The sequence below is a fragment of the Vipera berus genome, assembly GCF_964194415.1.
Source record: "Vipera berus genome assembly, chromosome: 1".
Taxonomy (NCBI): Eukaryota; Metazoa; Chordata; class Lepidosauria; order Squamata; family Viperidae; genus Vipera; species Vipera berus.
In genome coordinates this window covers 305,934,606-305,955,938 of record NC_138202.1, presented here as the reverse complement: position 1 = coordinate 305,955,938, position 21,333 = coordinate 305,934,606, and the positions used below count along the sequence as shown (strand labels likewise).

The 21,333-nt window shown below is 42.0% G+C and overlaps 1 protein-coding gene across 1 annotated transcript in view; it reads right to left on the bottom strand.

Annotated features, from left to right (window-relative positions):
• The window catches only part of PARP1 (poly(ADP-ribose) polymerase 1), a 44,237-nt gene extending 26,484 nt beyond the window's left edge, over positions 1–17,753 (bottom strand). The window contains exons 1-7 of the mRNA XM_081313564.1: positions 17,454–17,753; positions 13,605–13,767; positions 13,109–13,227; positions 12,512–12,726; positions 9,129–9,225; positions 6,337–6,453; positions 1,759–1,935 (exon numbers count right to left, since the gene is read on the bottom strand). Coding sequence (XP_081169690.1) covers positions 1,759–1,935; positions 6,337–6,453; positions 9,129–9,225; positions 12,512–12,726; positions 13,109–13,227; positions 13,605–13,767; positions 17,454–17,573 — 1,008 coding nt within the window. The 5' untranslated portion in view covers positions 17,574–17,753. The remainder of the gene's footprint in view (positions 1–1,758; positions 1,936–6,336; positions 6,454–9,128; positions 9,226–12,511; positions 12,727–13,108; positions 13,228–13,604; positions 13,768–17,453) is intronic.
• Between the last annotated feature and the right edge of the window lie 3,580 nt (positions 17,754–21,333).

Below are 21,333 nucleotides of genomic sequence, written 5' to 3'. Positions count from 1 at the left end.
ACAATAACCTTGCAATGGCTCACCTTATATTAAACATCTCTCACAGGAACAAACTAGACTGAGATAAATGCAAATCACAACGAAGAGAGAGGAGGAGCCCCCTTCTTTTCTCTTCATCCTCTTTTCTAGAAAATATGGCCCTTATGTTTCCAGCAGTGGAGGGTGGTACGGAATCAAAAATGATCCTGTAGACTTGAAAGTGTAAGTGGTTGTTTTTTTTTAAAAAAAAAAAGCAGCTGGGGAGAACTAATTGCCTGCCCCAACTCCCAGTTTTGTGCAATTAAAACAATAAAAATTAAAGTGGAGTGAGATTATCCAAACTCTATCCATTGCCAAGTTGGCCTTGGTTTCAATATCCTGAAGCTATATTGTTTTATCAAATGATTGTCTCTTGTAAGTTTTATTCTTTTACATTAGGGATGGAAAACACTTGGGTTCCAGCCATTCTGAACTAAAACACCCAGTAGTAGCAATGTATTATTTTATATCAGTGTAAAGAGGGCATACATAACTACTCTTCCTATCTGAAACTATGATTCTGCTTCACCATTTCACTATTTTGAATATATCCCTAGTTGGAGGATCTCTAAATTGATAGTAGGCAGCTTTCAACCAGTTACAGACTGTGCTTTAAAAGAAGACAGAACAAACTTCAAGGGCAGCAATGTTAAAACAGTGCTTTACTTTCACAGCATGAGGCATGTCTGAAATGGTATAGGGTTTCCTGCCTGAGCAGGGGGTTGGACTAGATGACCTCCAAGATCCCTTCCAACATTTTTATTATTGTTGTTGTTGTTATTATTATTTTGCCTTTTATTTTGGGAAAGGGGGAGGCAAGTGAAAAAAACATGCCCCAAATCATGAAGCAATCTGGGGATGTTATGAGCGCTGCAAAAATGGTTGCTAGGAATGATGAAAGCTGTGGTCCAATAAATCTGGAGGTCACTGATTTTGGCAAAGTTGCTGCTTCCATAGGTATTAATAATATGCATCTCAAATCTTTCGTTTTAAATTTACATCTATTAGAGTGATACCAACTGACAGATCTCAAGAGTATTAAGTCACAAACTAAACAAGGCCCGTAAACCAATTAAGCACTACTGCATAGTACATTTCATTTGCAGGGCACACAGACAGTTCTCCAGCAATCTCATCGTATGACTTTATCCCCCACCAATCCTCTTTAATCAAAAGCTTCTTGGCTAGAGTTCAGAGGCAAAATCATTTTATTTGTTCATTAAATTTGAGGAAGGTTAAGCCAGGGGTAGGCAACCTTGGCTCTTTTATGACTCATGGACTTCAACTCCCAGAATTCCTGAGCCAGCGGAATTCTGGGAGTTGAAGTCCATGAGTCATAAAAGAGCCAAGGCTGCCTACCCCTGGGTTAGGCTCATCACATTAGGCTCACACTTAGCAAGCCATGTTCTTTGTCAACAATGGAAGGCAACCTTGGGTGATAAATGTGCAAAAGCTGCCTTCACTTCCTCGACTTCCCTTTCTTGTTGTAACTGGGGGTAGGAGCGTGCGAGAGAGTGAGAAGAGGTGGCCTAATCTTTCCAGGTCCATATCCACCTTTTCTTTAGAAAAGGAGAAAGGGCTGAGAGAGAGTAAGTGTCCCAGAGTTTTGGCAGAAGGACTTCAGAGCAAGAAACGGAAGAAAAAAAACAGGGCAGAAGAGTGGTGTTTCTCAGAATGAATGTGTTTTCTCCCTTATACAACGTGATAACAGCAAGGGGGTTAGCAGGACTCACAACCTACCTTTGGGATTTTCCATTCTTTCCTGCTGGGTGTTTGTGTCTTGGAAACACATTTGGTCCAACCTGTGATATACCCTGTGCAGTAATACGCATTGCTCTTGAACACAAACTGCCCTTTGCACTCTTCACAGGGAAGCAGAGCTCCAAAAGCCATCCCATCTGCAACACGGTCCAAGATCTGAAGCAATGAAAAAATAATAATAATAAAAGTACAGGAAATGAGTCGTGTCCAGTGCCACAGAAGCCTTATTTGGAGTATAGGATGTCAAACAAATTTCAAACAGAGCTCTCTCCTAAAATTATAGGAGTCCCTCCTCTTCATCCAACCTCTACTCACTGAAAAGTTGCAGTGGCCAAGAAGCCAGCAATAAACTACAGAACGGTTCCCAGGAGTCCCTTACCTTATTGAGTCTTAGTTTCTCTTCTGACTAGGAAGGACAGCCCTGGAACTGGGCGAAGAAAACTGAGAGGCTCATTTAGATGTCAAATTGAAGTTTCTCCCAGCTTGCTTTAGCAAGATGATGTACAAAACTATCTTTTAGAGTTAAAATATACAGAAGTAAAGCAGCTGACTCACTTTGGTGGCTTCTGCAAGTGTTGCATTACAAGTATAGCACTATAACCTCTATCAACATAGGCATAAAAGAATCCCTATGAAAAATGCACACATTTCATGCACACAATCCCTATGAAAGATGTACATCTTAAGAAAAGAACCCAATATAAAACTGTCAGCACATCTATGAAGATGCACACTTGAGATACATTGTTCAATTCTGGCTACTCTATGGAAAAAAATGGTTTTGGAAAATTGCTGCGGTTATTTTAAAGTGCAGGAAAAGTAACAAAAATTAAAATTTGGGGAGGCTGCTGAAATAATTGCCTTATAACTGTTTTTCTCTTTTCATAATTCTAGATCCTAAGTCACTCAAATTAAGCCAAATGGTGAGATATTTATGGCAAAGAAAAAATACAGAAGTTTTTTTTCTTTTATGCATCAGTAACAACAAAATCCTGAACCACAAAGTGCCACTCACTTCAACAACTTTATGAAGGAATTACATCTATTAATGGGGGAATGGCATAAATAGCTTATGTGTTCTTCCCAATACCGAAGGCTCTATGCATCTCAATATTGTTTGTTGGAAAATATAAGGGCAAGGATACTACACAATGGTTTGCTTGTGTGTTTCTTACAGGCATTGCACTAACTAGTGCTAGAACAGAATCTGAATTAAACTGGCCTTTGGTATAATTCTGACAGTCACTGCTCACAAAGAGCATGCACCTGTGCTTCAGGTTACAGCAATCTATGGTCACAGAAATGAACCTTTTTAATTGTCAAAGTACAACCATGTATACATTGAGATTGTCTGAGCCTCAAGGGTCACATGCTAATACTACCCCTAATCTGCTTATCATCAGAACTATATGACAAAATGCAGCATTATTCTCAATTGCATCAGGACCTTCCATATTATAAGAACTTAGCAGAAGCATTGAACTGATTGTTTCATAACCCTTTCTGACTCTTTAATTCTACTCTATTTCTGATACCAGGTCTTTCCCACAATTATTTAAGATATACTTACAGGTAGTAAAATGGAAAAGGCCAGCATATAGCAGAATTTAATATGTGGCTAAAGGAGTGGTGTAAAGGAGAAGGCTTTGGTTATATTAGTCACAATGTCTGTAGCTGGTCCAATGAAAAAATGTATAAAAGAGATGGTCTGCATCCATCCAAGAAAGGGACTGACTTACTTGGCAATAAAATCACAGCTTTTCTGGAGGAACATTTAAACTAAACAATGGGGACAGTGAGTTAATTGATACAGAACATCACTGTCCCCGGCAATCTAAGAAAATAGGGGAAGCCAGGCACCACACAAGTTATGCAGCAAGTAAACACAGGGTCAGTCATAAAGGACTCAAATGTCTATACACTAATGCACAGAGTATGAACAGTGAGCAGGGAGAACTAGAAATTCAGGTAAATGAGGGTGGATATGATATTGTTGCCATTACGGAAACATGGTGGGACGAAACCTACAAATGGAACACACAGCTAGAGGGATTTAAACTATTTAAAAGAAACAGACTAAACAAAAGAGGAGGTGGAGTTGCTCTCTATATAAGAAATAACTTTATGTCTACAGAAATAGAGCACAACAATGACAAAAACTGTAAACTTGAATGCATTTGGGTCAATATAAAAGGGGGAAAAATGACATTGCCATAGGTGTATACTATAGGCCGCCCAACCAAGCAGAGGAAATAGATGAACTTTTTGCTAGTCAGCTAACTAAGGTATGTAAGAAGCACATCACAATAGTAATGGGGGATTTTAATTACCCTGATATCAACTGGGAGACAAACTCTGCACCAAGTGGAAGATCAAACAGATTCCTGACAAACCTAGCAGACAACTTTGTCTCCCAAAAAGTAGAGAAGGGAACTAGGGGATTAGCCATATTGGATTTAATTCTCACAAACAGAGATGAAATGATAGAAAATGTCGAAGCCACAGGAACTTTGGGGGGAAGTGATCATGCAATATTGGAATTCAACATTCTGGAGGCACAAGCAATAGAACACAGCCAAACTAGAGTCTTGGACTTTAAAAGAGCTAATTTCAATAGAGAGACCATGGGAAGAATTCCATGGATGAGAATCCTAAAGGGGAAAACAACTCAAGAAGCTTGGGAAATTTTGAAAAGTGAGATAATAAAGGCCCAGTCTAGTACAATACCAACAAAGAAGAAAAATAACAGCTCTCAAAAGAAACCAGCATGGCTGCATAAAGAACTCTCTGATAAATTGAAAGATAAAAAGGACAAGTATAAGAATTGGAAAGAGGGGCACATAACTAAGTCAGAATATCAGCAAATAGCCCGTGCCTGCAAAGATGAAGTGAGGAAAGCTAAGGCTCAAAATGAACTAAGGCTTGCAACCAAAGTCAAAAATAACAAAAAATGCTTCTTTCAACATATAAAAAACAAGAAAAAAGTTAAGGAAATGATTGGTCCATTAGTGGGGGAAAGTGGCAAGAAGGTGACAAGCAATAGGGAGAAAGCAGAACTATTTAACTCGTTTTTTGCATCTGTCTTTACACAAAGGGAAAAAACAGTCCAACCTACCAAAACCAGTGCCATAAAAAACAGAATAGAAACGCAAGTTGATAGGCAAAAAAAATGGTAAGTGAACACCTGTCCAGCCTAGACACGTTCAAATCACCAGGACCAAATGGATTACACCCCAAAGTTCTCAAGGAACTGGCAGACGTGATCTCAGAACCACTGAACTATATTTTTCAAAGATCCTGGAGCACTGGGGAACTACCAGAGGACTGGAAGAGAGCTGATGTAGTTCCCATATTCAAAAAAGGGAAAAAATAGATCCAGGAAACTACAGACCTATCAGCCTGACCTCAATACCTGGGAAGATTCTGGAAAAGATAATCAAACAACAAATCGGCGAACACCTTGATGCAAACAAAGTCATCATGATGATCTTGGCAACTGTTCCCATGTGCAAACAGGCTGCCAAGGGTGATGGAACATAACATTTTACAATAATTAGAAATTCTTTAGAGTGTCAAGTCATAACTTTGAACAGTCATTAAACAATTGTAGGATAAGAACTACCTATATTGGCAACAGACTGCCTTTAGATGGCACCCTTGCTTCCTAATTCCATACCCTTTTATCAAAACCATTAAAGCCACCCTAGAAAGTTAAATTTCATTATAAGTAGTCCTTACTTACCAATGGTAACTGACGCTAGGAACTCAATTGCTAAGTGATGCTTGGGTACAATATCATGTGACCATGCTGACTCAGGACAGCAGTTCTGGCAGCCCTTGTTGCCATTATTAGGTGAATCCTGTGGAGTTGCAACATCTCACAATCACATGATTGCCATTTGCAATTCCTGCCAGCTTTCCTACTGACTTTGCTTGTCAGAAGCTGGCAGTGAAGGTCCCAAAAGGCAATCAGGTAACCATGAGGATGCTGTGACAGCTGCAACTATGAGGGCCCATTATCAGTCATTCTCATTCAGTGCTGCTATAACTTTGAATAATTGCTGAATGAGTGAATGTTAAATACCACTTGTGTTAATATGCCAAAGCCATGTCTACCTGAGTGCTTTTATCTTATTAATGAAATGTATATAAGGCCACCACCCGACTCCATAACCAAGATGGGCAGCGTGCAACACTAAAACAAAGGAAGATGAATGATGCATATTCAACATATATAATAGCCAAATCAACAGAAGAGGATAACAAGCTAAGGGGATATAACATAGTCCTATGAGAGGTTTGCTACCCACCCTAGGCCAAAGGCTAGGCCAAAATATTTTTAAGCATCTTTTGACGGAGACAAGTTTAGATCCGTGTAGATCTTTGGGTGCTGCAGACATTCATCTCACTTCAATTAAATTTGCATGAGCAGTAATGTTTAGAAAAAGCTCAGTGTCTTTGTATATGCATGCTCAAATAGATAAATACAAAATATTCTTCTTCTTTCACTTCCCTCACTTCCACACAATATGTCAAATAAAATGGAGCTCAACTCACAGCAGCTTCCCCAGAAGGAAGTTCTTGCTTGTTGGCTATCAGCAGCTCCTTTAAGTCATTGGTAGAACAGGCTGTCTTCAACTCATCTTTCATATTCCAAATCAGTTCTGTCTGATCCTGTAAGTAAAAAAATGTGCAAACTATCACATTTAAGCTCTTTCCAACACCTTTCTACTAAGAATAGTAAGAGGCATGAGTAACAAGTTTATAGAGCAGACTAAGTTTATATAATTTATTTATTTATTTTTATTTATTTATTTATTGAACTTATATACTGCCCTTCTCCCGTAGGACCCAGGGCGGTTCACAAGGCAATTAAAACAATATTACAATACAAAAGTTAATAACAATTAAAATAGATTCAATTATCCTTGATTGAAAATCCAAAACCCCTATAATTCTGATTAAAAACCCAATTACAATAAGTTAAAAATTAAAAATTCTCAGTCCTGGCCGGAAAGCTCAAAGAGCCAGGTCTCCAGGTCCCAGCGGAACGAACAAAAATCAGGGGCAGTCCTGAGCTCTACGGGTAGCTGGTTCCAAAAGGCAGGCACGCCCACAGAGAAGGCCCTCCCCCTGGGTGTCGCCTGCCGGCAATCCTTTGCAGGCAGCACCCTGAGAAGGCCCTCCCTGTGGGAGCGCACAGGACGAAGGGAACTTGATGCCGGCAGCAGGTGTTCCCTCAGATATCCCGGACCCAAGCCATTTAGGGCTTTATAGGTCATCACCAGCACCTTGAATCTCACCCAGAGGGCAACCGGAAGCCAATGCAGCTCGCGGAAGCTCCCATCACAACTCGCGCAGCTGCATTCTGCACCAGCTGAAGCCACTGAGTGGTCCTCAAGGGCAGCCCCATGTAGAGAGCATTGCAGTAGTCTAACCGGGAGGTCACGAGCGCATGAGTGACTGTGCGCAAGGCATCTCGGTCCAGATAGGGCCGCAACTAGTGCACCAGGCGAACCTGGGCAAAAGCCCCCCTGGTCACGGCTCCTATATGATCTTCAAAACTGAGCCGCGAGTCCAGGAGAACACCCAAGTTGCGAGCCCTATCGACGGGGGGTAACACCTCACCCCCATCATTAAAGATGGAATAGAATGATTCACTCGAGATGCCTGTACGCACAGCATACAGGATTGAGGATTGGCAGGATTGAGTCGGAGCCTGTTTCTCCCCATCCAAACCCGAACCGCCTCCAGGCAACGGGACATCACGTCGAGGGCATCACTGAGTTGGTTTGGGGTGGAAAGAAAAAGTTGGGTATCATCGGCGTACTGATGATACCCCACCCCAAAACCACGAATGATCTCACCCAGCGGCTTCATATAGATATCGAACAGGAGGGGAGAGAGGACTGACCCCTGAGGAACTCCACAAACGAGAGACCTCGGGGCGGACCTCTGCCCTCCCGTCAACACCGACTGCGAACGGCCCAAGAGGTAGGAGGAGAACCACCGTAAAAGAGTGCCCCCCCACTCCCAACCCCCTGAGACGTCGCAGCAGGATACCATGGTCGATGGTATCAAAAGCCGCTGAGAGATCTAATAGGACTAGGACAGAGGAACAACCCCTGTCCCGAGCCCACCAGAGATCATTCATCAGCGCGACCAATGCCGTCTCCGTGCTGTACCCGGGCCTGAAACCCGATTGGTACGGGTCAAGATAATCAGTTTCCTCCAGGAACAGAGGAAGCTGATGCGCCACCACATTCTCAACAACCTTCGCTAAAAAGCGAAGGTTGGAGACCGGACGATAGTTATTCAAAATAGCTGGATCCAGGGCAGGCTTCTTGAGAAGGGGTCTCACCACCGCTTCCTTCAAAGCGGCGGGAAGGACACCCTCACTCAAAGAAGCAGATATCACTGCCTGGAACCAGCCTCGTGTCTCCTCCCAAGCTGAATAAACCAGCCAGGAAGGGCACGGGTCCAATAAACAGGTGGTAGAGCTCAGCCTCCCCATAATCCTGTCCACCTCCTCGGGAGTCACAGTATCAAACTCAGTCCAGATAATACTCTCAAGACCGCTCAATTCCTCCCCATCAGACTCTGCCCAGTCAGAGTCTAAACCGGTCCGAATCTGAGTGATTTTGTCCGCCAGATGCTGGCTAAATTCTTCGGCCTGCCCCTGCAAGGGCTCCTCCCTTACCTCCTGAGAAAGGAGGGAACGGGTTACCCTAAACAGGGCGGCCGGGCGATTATCTGCGGACGCGATGAGGGCGGCGAAGTAATTAGACTTCGCCGTCCTCATCGCCGCGAGATAAGACCTAGTGAAAGATCTTATTCGCAATCGGTCAGATTGTGCCGTTGTTTGTATTTCTACATGAAATATTATTTGGATGATTGTTCAAGAAACAAGATGTAAGAGATTACTCCTAGATACTTAGAATAACCAGGATATTTCAGGCTAGCATCTTCTCATTGAGACATGACTTGCAGTTAAGTCAAGCTACCAAAATATGAGACTAGTTCTAAATAGAAGTTGGCAACACTGTCAGCTCCTTCAGTATCACATTCCACTTACTTCAAGCATCCTTCAGGGTTAAACCATATTCAGATCAGTGACAATGCAGAACATAGCAGTCGATTTTACTCTTAGGGCAGGGGTAGGCAACCTCAGCTCTTTTATGACTCATGGACTTCAACTCCCAGAATTCCTGAGTCAGCTGACTCAGGAATTCTGGGAGTTGAAGTCCATGAGTCATAAAAGAGCCGAGGTTGCCTACCCGTCTTAGGGTATTCAACCTCCTCATCAAAAGATACTTTAAATGAAACTAATTAGTCATAGCAAAACAAACCTTTAACAGCTTTTCCTGTTTCAATGATTTTTCTTTCTCCTTCTTGGATCTCTTTTTTGAGATCATATTTGCATCCACCTCATCTCCCTTTCTCTTTCTGAAAAGAAATAATACATACAGTCTGCTAAGGAGAGTTATTTAAAGGAATTTCCCCAATTTCTTTTAACATGGATAAGATTAATTCGGTATACAATTGAGCAAGCGTATACAGTGAGTTTATATAGTATACACACACACACACACACAAAAATATGCATAACACAAAGACTCCTACCTACCTTTCTTTTAGAAGCTTAAGATGATGTATCCCTTCTCGCTTTTCCCAATTCTGAACCAGAACCTACACTACATTGGCTCTCAGCTTATGTTCAATACAAGTATTAGCATTTCATTAAAGAATAGAGATTACACAGAAAGGTTGACTGGTACCAATGCACTGCAGCAACCCTGAACACCAGCAAAAGGAAAGAGGCCTCAGCAAATTAAACCACACTGTGGTTTGTAAAACAATGTTTTATGGGTTTAAAAGGTTAAGAAATTCAGCTAAGCACAAAGTAACCACCATGTTTCATTTCTAATAAGGGAATTTTTTTTTACACTTTTTCTTCTTCTGTTAGGCAACATCCCTTGTGTACAAGTAGTGAAAACGTGGTCCAGAAAGTGGCATCTATCTTCCAGTGTTTCAACTGTTACAGTAGCAAATTTCCATCCTGATCAAAATGTTTAGAGTCGATACTGTCGATACTGAAAACATAAGTTTTTAATTTTACAAAAAAACTAACGAGATCTAGATTTGAGTCTGGGGCCAGATTTTGCATCTAAAACAATCAACATTTAACTAGTATTGAAGTGATAATAACCTGTGGTTACAGATAATAACTTTGATGCTTTTTTGGGTTCTAAATCCATATTTCTTTGTTTTTTCCCCTGAAATCATTAATGGGAAATCCATCCTTATGTGAAATAATGACTGATCATCAGTCAACTTTCACTAAAACTATATAACCATTGGGTACATTTGTCAGGTAATGCAACTTTCTGTGGAGCTTTGAGTTTTGAATAGACAATGATCCTTCAGAGTAAGCAGTGGACTTAGACTTGACAGAATTATGTGATTCACAATAATTTCAGGTTTATATTCTGAAAGTAGTCATTTGAGCTTTCAGAAAATTTTTATGTTTGCAAGAAGCAAGAATTGAGGCATTGGAATTACTACCGTGCTTCCCCGAAAATAAGGCTCTTTTATTAATTTTTGCTCCAAAAGACGCACTAGGGGTTATTTTCGGGGAAATACTGTACTAAATTTTTCCTTCTGACTGATGATCTTAACTGGGGCTTATTTTTGGGGTGAGGTTTATATTTTTATTTATTTATTTATTTAAATTCCATTTATATTCTGCCCTTCTCCGAAGACTCAGGGCGGCTTACAAGCTTAGCAGTAGCCTTCATTCTATGTATATGCCTGCTTATTAGGGCTTTCACACACACCCCAAGCGGCATTATTACGACTCATACTGCGGCTTTTTAGGGAAACACAGTATTAGGTTCTTAAGAAGGAAGTTTTGAGAATGATAATGTATAGGGCATTTGCTACGTTAAAATGCTTCCTTCTTTTACTGCTCCCGTCAGAAAGACTATATCTCTTGACACTTATTTGGTGTGTCTGTGTGTATGTTGGTGTTGGTGTATGTCTGTGTATTTGTGTTAACATTTTATTTTTATAGCAGCAACCCTGAAATAACTCAAACAACTGCTGTTAAATCTACTGCATGAAGTCATTTTGAAAAAAGCAAAATGGGAAATTCGATAGTAGGGGGATTTGGAATTAAATGGTCCTAAGAAAAACATTCACTTAATAACCCATTTCAGAATCTTCTTCATTCTACTTTTTGCTCTGTGCCATTATTTTCACTTTTCAATTCTCTGTAAAAATTGGTAAATAATCTTCTGTCTCTTAAATTTGGGCATGATCCCAGCACATTCACTGAGGAGTTAGGGTTAGAATTAAGGAATTCGCTTTCTATTGCAGTCTCCTTAAAAACAGGAGGAATAGAAATCAAAGGCAAAAAAGAATACAGCATGTAGATGGGGAAAATCCAAAAGGATCTGGGAACTTTGTTAAAAAGACAGTCAAACACTGTAATCGATTGTAACTCCTACTTCTCATGCAGCTATAGAAGACTGGCTGATTTTTTTGCTTAAAAAAAAGTTACATAGAGCATTTTATGAAAACATATCCCAAAGCATAGATAAATGGACAATTGGAAATAAGGTAAAAATAATTTGAAAGCTATTGTATCATAAAACAATATTAATACATTAACAACAAATGGAATAGACGGATAGCAACAGAGATTTAAAAAGTCCAGATAAACAGGTCTGTCCTATAGTTATGCTGAAAGTTAGTAAAATTCAGTGCCAACCATACCCAAACTGAGACTGAATTCCACAACTATGTATGAGGAATGCCCCCTCTTACGTTGCTGCATTATACAGCACCCTCACAAGATCCTGGGTGACAAGCAAATTCAAATGCTCCATCATGTACCTAGGTCCTAAAATATATACATTTTGTATGTCATTCTAAGAACTTTGCACAAACTGGCATCTGGTGCAATATCTTCAGAATAGATGTGATCCATTTTTGTCCTCTTTAGCAACCTAGCCTCAATGTTTTGCACTTCCTGCTGATTATGGACAAACCTCCAGGGTAGATCCAGGTACAATATGACCTGGTTGTTTAGAATAGTAAAAAATGAGAAAGAGAAGGAAAAAAAATAAGAAGAATTTAAGCTAAACAGAAAACAAATAAATATCTACATCAGCTATCTAGGCAAAAGGGTATAGATTATTTACACCAAAGAAACCGTGCATCTGCATTTGGGTAGCGAGATGGGCAGCATATAAATTTAACAAACAAATATTCTCATGTTTCAAGCAGTAAGATGGAATAAGCAACTTGTGGCCCACAAACTCCTTACCTATGGCTTCAGAAGCCACTGTAATGATGCTGCTGTGGTTTAGTAATTGAGAAAGTTGTTATTTCCTACCATCTTGTAGAAAGCAACATATACAAATAGTATGTTAAGTAGGCTTGTCGAAGATTATTTTTAAAAAATCCTCTTGCAAAAACATTAGAAAATATCTCCATCTGCCATGTTGCATCACTCTGATCTTTGAAAGCTTAACATCTTTAAAAGCTTAATGCATTTACTAGCTAATCTGCAGTGTATCCCCTCCACAATAGGTCACAACTGGAGATCTTCCATAGCCAACGTAAGAAAAGACCAGCCACACTGGTGTTTTAGAAGAATCTGTCATAAAACGATCAAAATCAGGGCTCAGCAGCATGCCATGCACCTTTTTCGGCATCGTCTACATACCCTTCATTCTTGACAGATGGTAGCTGCTTCTTTAGAGTTTCTTTGTCTTCTGCCTTCAGGAGCTCAAAGCCCTGGATCTGAGAGGCATTAAAAGTAGGAAGAAAACCCAGATTTGTTCTGCGGCTACTGAAACAGTCAAGATGGTACCAATTGTCTATCATCCCCAGCTGTGGCTTTTCAGCGAGCACCATTTTCTTTGAGATTCTGATCTGACCCTGGGTAAAGAGAAAGAGAAATTAGGAACAAACTCACAAACAAACAAAACTAGGCAATTGCCTGCTAAGGTTGCAAGCCAGGACTTTAATATTTCAATTCAGAATAATGCATTTTGGGTTTTCTTCGCTGTTTCTGAAAGTTAAAGTCAGCGTTTCCAAAAGACACATTAATAGGAACTTTGTTTCTGAAATAAAAATGGAATGAGTCCCCATTCTAAACACTTCGGGTGCCCTGGTTTTGAACAGCTCACAGCACTGTAGTGGACGATGGTCTGGGGGTGGGACCCCTGCTGTAGAAAACATTTCTGCCATTAAAAACAGTGTTTGTGTATCTTTGTGTGAATGTCTACATCTTTACACACAGAGCTGTACATATGTCTACCTTTTCTATCTTTCGTTCACAATCTTTGCAAGTACTTCTATTGGACTTTGCATATTCTGCCGCAAAATCATGTAAACTTTTTTCACGTTTGCCACCTTCCTCTTGGCCACCACCTTTGCCTAAAAAAAGAGAAAGGAATAATTTCTGCTTTAATGAATCCCCTGGGACAACAGAAATAAGATAAATAAATCAGTTACTTTTGCTCAGTAATAAACATTAAGAGTTTCTGAGAACCAGTCTATGAAAGAGAAATCCTTGGTTGCAATTAATGTTTTCTAGAACATGCAACAATGATCCTGGAGGGCGACAGCAATAGTAATTCACTGAATTGCTTCCAAATAATTTCTTAAGCAATTATATTTTGGAGACCTTCTAACATTTCTCCACTGATAAAAGTCTGTTCCCAACATAGATATGACAGGCTTCTTAACCTGCTCAAGTTAGTGGTTCACCTAATAACTATTTCTCTTTTTATCACCAGTGAGGAGTATCTTACCTGCTGCAGCTCCTCCACTTTCTATGTGTTTTTTTATTTTTTCCTGGTCTTCCCAACGCAGTTCTGAGAAGCCATCCAGATCAGCATGGGAGAGCAGCTGAGTTCGTTTCCAGAAACAAGAATAGTGGTGCCAGTGAGGTACTTTGCCATCAAACATAGGGGACTGAAAAGAATGAATCAAAACAGCCAGGATTATGGATCTCATAAACCTCTGCTTAACTACATACTTCCAATTTGATGAATATGTTTACTGACAAATTAAAGGGACACCTATGGGATTACCCCTTTCAGGACTTAGAGCGGAGGTCGTCATGCAACATCTAGAGGCCATAGCACTTCCACAAAAACAACGGAAAATATGGATCAGATATGTAAACGACACCTTTAGCATAATAAAAAAACCAATTAGACAATATTCAGAGAACCATCAAAAAGATTTTTAAAGGAATCCAGTTTACTAGAGAAGAAGAAAACAGCAACTTGCTACCCTTCCTGGACATCCTGATCAGCAGACCACAATGGCAAACTAAAAACACAAGTCTACAGAAAAAAAAACACATACTAACCAGGTGCTCCACTACCAAAGTAACAACCCAACCTCCCACAAGAGAAGCTGTGTGAAGACTTTATTTAGACAAGCCCAAACACACTGCAGCAACCTGGAACAGCGGAAAAGGAAAACAGAGCATCTATACAAGATATTCCAATAAAATGGATATCCACGCAACTTTATCAAAAAGTCCCTGACCACTCAACACAATAAAGCACAACCAACACAAACCCTAAAAAGAATTACACTGCCATATATCAAGAATATCCCAGAAATCATCAACAGACTACTACAATCACATGGGATCAGCATAGCACACAAGCCAACTAAAGCCCTTCAAAACATCCTAAGCAGACCAAAAGACCTAATAACCCCAGAAGAAAAAACAGAAGTCATCTACAACATACAATGTAAAAACTACAACTACCACTATGTAGGACAAACAGGCAGAAGACTGGCAGAACGCATCAACAAACACCAACTAGCAGTCAAAGACATGATGCAAATTCTTTAATTTCACAACATATAGACAGATTTAACTATAATTTCAATTGGGAAAATGCGACCATCCTAGCCAAGTCCAAAAATGCCAGTGAACTTCTAGAAGCCTGGCACTCTGACGAATCAGCCATCAATAGACACAGACATTAACACCTATAGACTATGCAAAAGGGATTATCACCCAGCCCAAAAAGGAACAAAAAGATCCAAGCACCTCTCCACCAGCAATCAGCACCCAGATGCAATCAGCACCCAGATGAGCATAGATTAACTCCAAGGTTAACAGACCTACAATCAAGTGAATACCTCAATCAAGAAAACTGCCAAAGAAGCCAACAGCAAACAGCCTAATCAAAGAATCTTTGAGACTACCCACACCAACACTGACAGGTAAGAGACTGACAGCAAACAGCACTCCTTACTAGCATTGATGATGTTACCTAGTTTGAGTAATAAAACATCTGCAAGAAAACAAGCAAGCTCAGAGAGCATCAAGGACCCCTCATGATTTTATAGTATTGCATCTATATTACCATAAATTTTAGAGTTTTATTTTTTAATATTGTGAGCCACCCAGAGTTACTGCATGGCAAGATGGATGGATAATACATTTTATAAATAAACAACTTATGCCCATCTATGAGTACTGTTTCCTTTTCTATCACTTCTCACATGCAGTTATTATCAATAGGTTTGCTTTTCAGATTTCTACAATGTCCAGAAGTAACTGCAATTCCTCTATTCCTTTTGCTTCCTTCTGCCCCAGCTTTAATAAGACTTTGTAGATGCAACACTGCCTACACAGAACTAAAGTGCTTGTTTAAAATTTTAGGCTACAATTAGCTACTGATTAAAAATCTCATTTTTCCTAACCAATCTCTTCCCAACCATTGCATGACCTTCCAACATTATTATTATTATTAACAACAACAACAACAATAAAGTTGGAGTGATCTTACAGAATCCAAACTAGCTTCTTATGGCCTTTCAATGGAATAGCTCCTGTCTTTGGATTACAGTTAGACCAGTCATATATTCCTTCAGCGGATGAAGCACATGCAGTATCAACTGGAGGTCAATAGGAACCTTGATAACAATAGAACCTGGATCCCAAAGTTCCCAGAGCCAAATAAATATATGACATCTCTCACTTTCCCTAGGTCAGGGTTAGGACACACCATCGAATAGTGTATACCTGATATATTTGTTTTTATATACTTTTACATCTTATTGTGTATGGATCACTGAATTGCAATAAAGATGTTTGAGGCTGAACTTCCAGATTAAGAGTACAAGGCATTTAGGGGAAGAAGCCTGTGAATCATAAATATGAGTATATCAAAGTCTAATCTAATTTGGCAGTCACAATTTTCTCTTTCAAAAGCATTTTATTAAAAATAAAAATGGATAAAGCAAGTTGTGAAGACATTTCATAACAATGAATCAATGAAAGGCAGAATGGTAGCTAAAAATAGGATGAATTTGTCCTGTAGTTGTTGCTAACAGATTTACATGACTGAAGACTTCACTAAACAAAAATCCATTACATAGTACTGTAATAAATAATACAAGTTAGTAGGCAAATGTACAAGTAATCCAACAAAATGGTTCCATGATCACCATTTCCCATTTTAAAGAACTTCCATTGCTACCAAATTTCAGTTTCTTTCATAATGCAGTCTTCAATATGGAATGTCATTAAATAGTGAATGGGTATTCCATTTTGGGGCAGGGTTTTTTGGTTGTACTTGAGAGGGTAGGGCCCATAGAATAACTCAGCATGCACAACTACATCCAGCAGTAGTTTTCTGTAGCAAAGTTTATCTACACGCCAAGAATAAGAAACTTAAATCATCTTCCTGTTCCGCTGCTACCAGTAGTACATCTAAAAAGCTGCTTGCTCTCTGCCTGACCTACTTTTCTAGGTAAGAAGTTATGAACAAAATGCTTTTGCATGCTCCTCAGAGAATGGAAAATACACATTCCACAAGAAGAGATTTTAAGACATTACACCATGTACTATCATTATTATCTCATTTATTTGATTTCAGCCTATTGCAATCAAGCCGTCTTTAGCGAGTTATAAATTGTCAGGATTACCAATTACATTGTTTCATTATTATGTCGAATGGAATAAAATCCACGGGTTTATTGCCAAAAACAGTAAACTATCAAGAGATGGAAGAATGCAGTATTGCTTGGCTAAACAAACAGGGTATTGGACCTGGTTGTGATTTCTCACATGAAGAACAGCCATCAGCGGGGAAAAAGGGTGATATCCACCGCCCACTGCAGGACGAGCAGCTGAACCTAATGGCCGTAATGGACAACGTGGGAACGGACGAACTACTGTCATCTCAAATTTGCCCACTCAGACGCAAAACCCCAAGAACTTCCTCCAAAGTGAAAAGATAAAAGAGGCATGCAGCTTAAGGCGGGCAGATGGTAGCTCTGCCAGACAATTATTTGGAACTGGCATCTCTGAAAGATCCTTACAAGAAACGAAGCTATGCACGAAAAGGGCGGTTCCTCCTGCGCTGCGCTCCGCATCTTTCAGCCGCCTTGACCCACCGGTGGCACGTAGCAAAGCGGAATCGAACCGATTCCGTGGATCAGACGCAAAGGCAGCAGCGGCGAGAGGGTAAACAGATGGACCGAGGGGGCGACCACAAAGACGATTATTGCCCGCGGGCAACGTGGCGCTCCCGGGCCTGGGTGGCCTAGGGTGAAAGCCTTGCAGAGCTTGGCTTAAGACTCTTAAGGCTTAGAGGGGAAGCAGCGTCCGTCCTCGCGAGTACCTGCACCATGATGGCCAGGCGGAGCGAGTCCTTGGCGATGTTTTCCTTGCATTTCTTGCAGGAAGCCCGCCCGCTCTTGGCGTACTCGGCCCGGTAAAGCTTCTCCGCGGGCTCCGCCATAGCCACCCCTCTCTACCAGGACGCCCCCAGGGAAAGCTTCCCGCCGAGTCTCGAGAAGGAGGCGGCAAATTTCTGCTCCGCGGTTGCAACGACGGTGGCGGCGCCAAGAATGCGCCGAACGCAGAGTGCGTGATCCAGCCCAGTCCAAGCGCCTCAGCTTCAGCGATTGATTAGCCTCGCCTCGCCGTGGAGCACTTCGAAGCCAGCCCGGGGCGATGGATTCGTCTGAAGAGCCAAGATTCTAGCGAGGGGGACGGGAAACCCTGGCGCCTGAGAGAAAACCACGCGGTCGGGGATCACGTGCTCAGGGGGCTTTCCTCTCTGCTCCGGGCCTTGCTTGGAATGTGTTGGCAGAGCCCCCTGGAGTTCCCCGGCCACCGCGGTCGAGTGCTAGGAACGCGCGCTGATTTCTTGGGAATCAGAAACGTCTGAATGGTTTGGATACATCTGTAAGGTCTCACTGGAATAAAGCTCTTGGCCTCAACATAGGCGTGTGCGTTGTTTGATTTTGGGGGGGGCGGGGGGCGGAAGGGAGCAACTCGGAAATGATTTGCCATTAAAATCTTGGATTTTTTTAAAAAGATTATCAGTATAGGCCAGGGGTAGGCAACCTCGGCTCTTTTATGACTCATGGACTTCAACTCCCAGAATTCCTGAGTCAGCTATGCTGGGAGTTGAAGTCCATGAGTCATAAAAGCCGAGGTTGCCTACCCCTGGTATAGCCTATAGCAGGGGTCTTCAAACCTGGCCCTTTTATGACTTGTGGACTTCAGCTCCCAGAATTCCTCAGCCAGGCACGCTGGCTGAGGAATTCTGGGAGCTGAAGTCCACAAGTCATAAAAGGGCCAAGTTTGAAGACCCCTGGCCTATAGCTCTAGGATCTTTGGGCGGGGGGGGGGGGGGTGGAATCTCCAATTTAAATACTACCGGTAATTAGTATTTTAGGCAGGTCCTACTTAGCTTTTCTAAAATAAGTCAAGTGTAAAGCACACACCCATAAGGACCAAACCCTGTAAAAAACAAGGCTGCTGTTGAATAAATACATGCACAGCACAGTATGGCAAACACAAGCAAATTACAAGTTAAGCCAGTATACAGCACATACATACACTACAGTTGCATGCAAAATGCCATTTAAAAAATCTGCATTTCATTCCTGCTCTAAAAACACTTTTAGCACAAAAACAGGCTTTTGGGGGCAGGACAAATGAACATTAAGGTAAAGGTAAAGGTTCCCCCGCACATGCGTGCTAGTCGTTTCCGACTCTAGGGGCCGGTGCTCATCTCCGTTTCAAAGCCAAAGAGCCAGCGCTTGTCCGAGGACATCTCTGTGGTCATGTGGCCGGCATGACTAGACGCCAAAGGCTCACGGAACGCTGTTACCTTCCCACCAGAGTGGTCCCTATTTTTCTACTTGCATTTTTACGTGCTTTCGAACTGCTAGGTTGGCAGAAGCTGGGACGAGTAACAGGCGCTCACTCTGTTACGCGGCACTTGGGATTCGACCCGCCAAACTGCCGACCTTCCAATCGACAAGCTCAGCGTCCTAACCCACTGAGCCACCGCGTCCCTTTTAAATGAACATTACTGGGTTGAAAATAGTTCTTGTTTGCCTCTGTGAGGATGAGGAAGAGAACAGGGAACTCTGGGGAAGAGTTTCCATCGGGTTGCAGGGCAATTCTTTCACATGTTAACCAGCCTTAGCTGACCATGAAAAAAATTAAATGCTTGATTTGATGATTTAAAAATGGAGGAATGCTAATGTTATATTTTGCACTTCCGGAATTCCAGTGCATTAAAGAAAAAGAGATGAGGCGAATGAGTTCACGCAGGAACATGCTTTTACTGTAGAACAAGAACTGAACTGAGAAAACAAGGCTGAGATGCAGCTATTTATACACCGGCCTCTAGGTGGTAGCCAATGGCAGCTCCAGAGATGGGTTGTCTGAGGAGCTGGGAGCCATTAGCCAGCTACTTGCTTAAGCAACCTTCCAGCATTTAAAACCCACGTGGTACATGTTATGTACTGGGCTTTTTGAGGGAATATTATGTGGGTTGCTGGAGCAGCTAACGGTTCTCCAGCAACCCAGATTACAAGTCTCCTGTGCTGCAATTGGCTATCTCCAGGCGGCAATGGTTGATTCAAACCTATTGGCTGCCGCCTAGGGACTAGACTATATATTGCAGCTGGTTGCAGCCATTTCCTCCAGTACAGTAACAGCACGAAATAAATGATGAGTTACCCTGTACTCCGTTTTGTGTCTTCATTCCTGCGTTAAAGAACCCGCTATTTAACAGTGGCGATGAAGGTGGGATCCTGCTTCACTGAATAAGAGCTGAAGTCTAAGAGGGAAAGGCAGCACACGCCGGTGGGAAGAGGCATTTCCCCCCCCCCTCTCTCAAGGTCGGCTAGCAAGCTAAACTAGCGACCTCGTGCTCAGTGGACTCATTCCCTGAGCCTGGAAGCAGGATCCGGAAGAACGCAGGAACCAGAAAGAATGCCGAAGGTCGGAAAACTACGAAAATTGGACGTGAAACACCCGGAGGAATGGCCATCATATTTATCACAAGTAAAAAACTATCTCAGAGCCAATCAGATCGCGGAAGAAGGACTGAAGGCTACAATGCTACTCTGCGTGTGCGGCCTGGCAACCTTTGATTTGGCCAAGAACCTTTTCGCACCAACACTAATCGAAGCGGTCTCCTACGCAGATCTCAAAAACAAGCTAACCAGGCACTTCCAGCCCAAGGTGTCTGAAATGGCTTGGCAGTTCAAGTTCGACCAAGGAGTGCAGCTACCCGGGGAGTCAGCTTCGGAATTCATAGCGGGCCTAAGGCAGGCCGCACGCCTATGCAAATTTTCAAATTTAGAAGAGCGATTACGAGACTGGCTCGTCTGCGGCCTATGGGACAGAATGCTTCATCAGAGACTATTTGCTAGGCCAAGTTTAACGTTTTCTGAAGCACAGGGCAAGGTGATGGCCAACAAAGCTGCTGGGGGCACAGTTCAGACAGTACAGCCCGCCAAATCGACAAAGTTTGAAGAAACGGTCCACCCTGAGGACGCCAAACGCACTGGAGAATCTTCCGAGGAAGAAGAATCTGAAATCAATCAACTCCAAAGGCAACCCAACGTGCAACACTGCAACAGCCTGCAGCGAGAGGACAGTTACAAGGCAGTTCTCTTACCAAGATGTAAGGGGTGCAGCGGCAATCATTTTCGCGCCAATTGCCGATTTCGTTCAGCCATGTGTAGAGCTTGCGGAAGGACAGGCCACATTGCGGTGGTTTGCAGAGCCCACCAGAGAGACCACCCACCCAAACACCAGTCAGAAGAACTGACTAGGAAAGGTACTGGGGCCCAGGGTCCAGTTACTGTGGGATTTTTCAGAAGCCGTAGAAGTGTATGCCGCACCGGGGCTTGACGCCCCCTCAAACCCAAACTTAAGCTCATAGTAGAGCTACAAGGAGTTCCATGTAAGATGGAACTGGACTCTGGCTCTGCAATCTCAATCATTTCTCAAGACACTTTTAACTTCATGTGTAGGCGCAGTAACAATTGGGCCAAACTAAGACCCTCAGATATAATCCTAACGGATTTTCAAAATGCTCACGTTAAAGTTAAGGGAGAAGCCACTTTGTTGGTAAAGTTTAAAGGATTTTTGGGGCACCTGGATGTAATAATGGTAGGGGGCCAGAGAACGAGTATCATTGGACTCGATTGGTTTGATGCCTTAGGTATTCAGATTACTGGCATAAA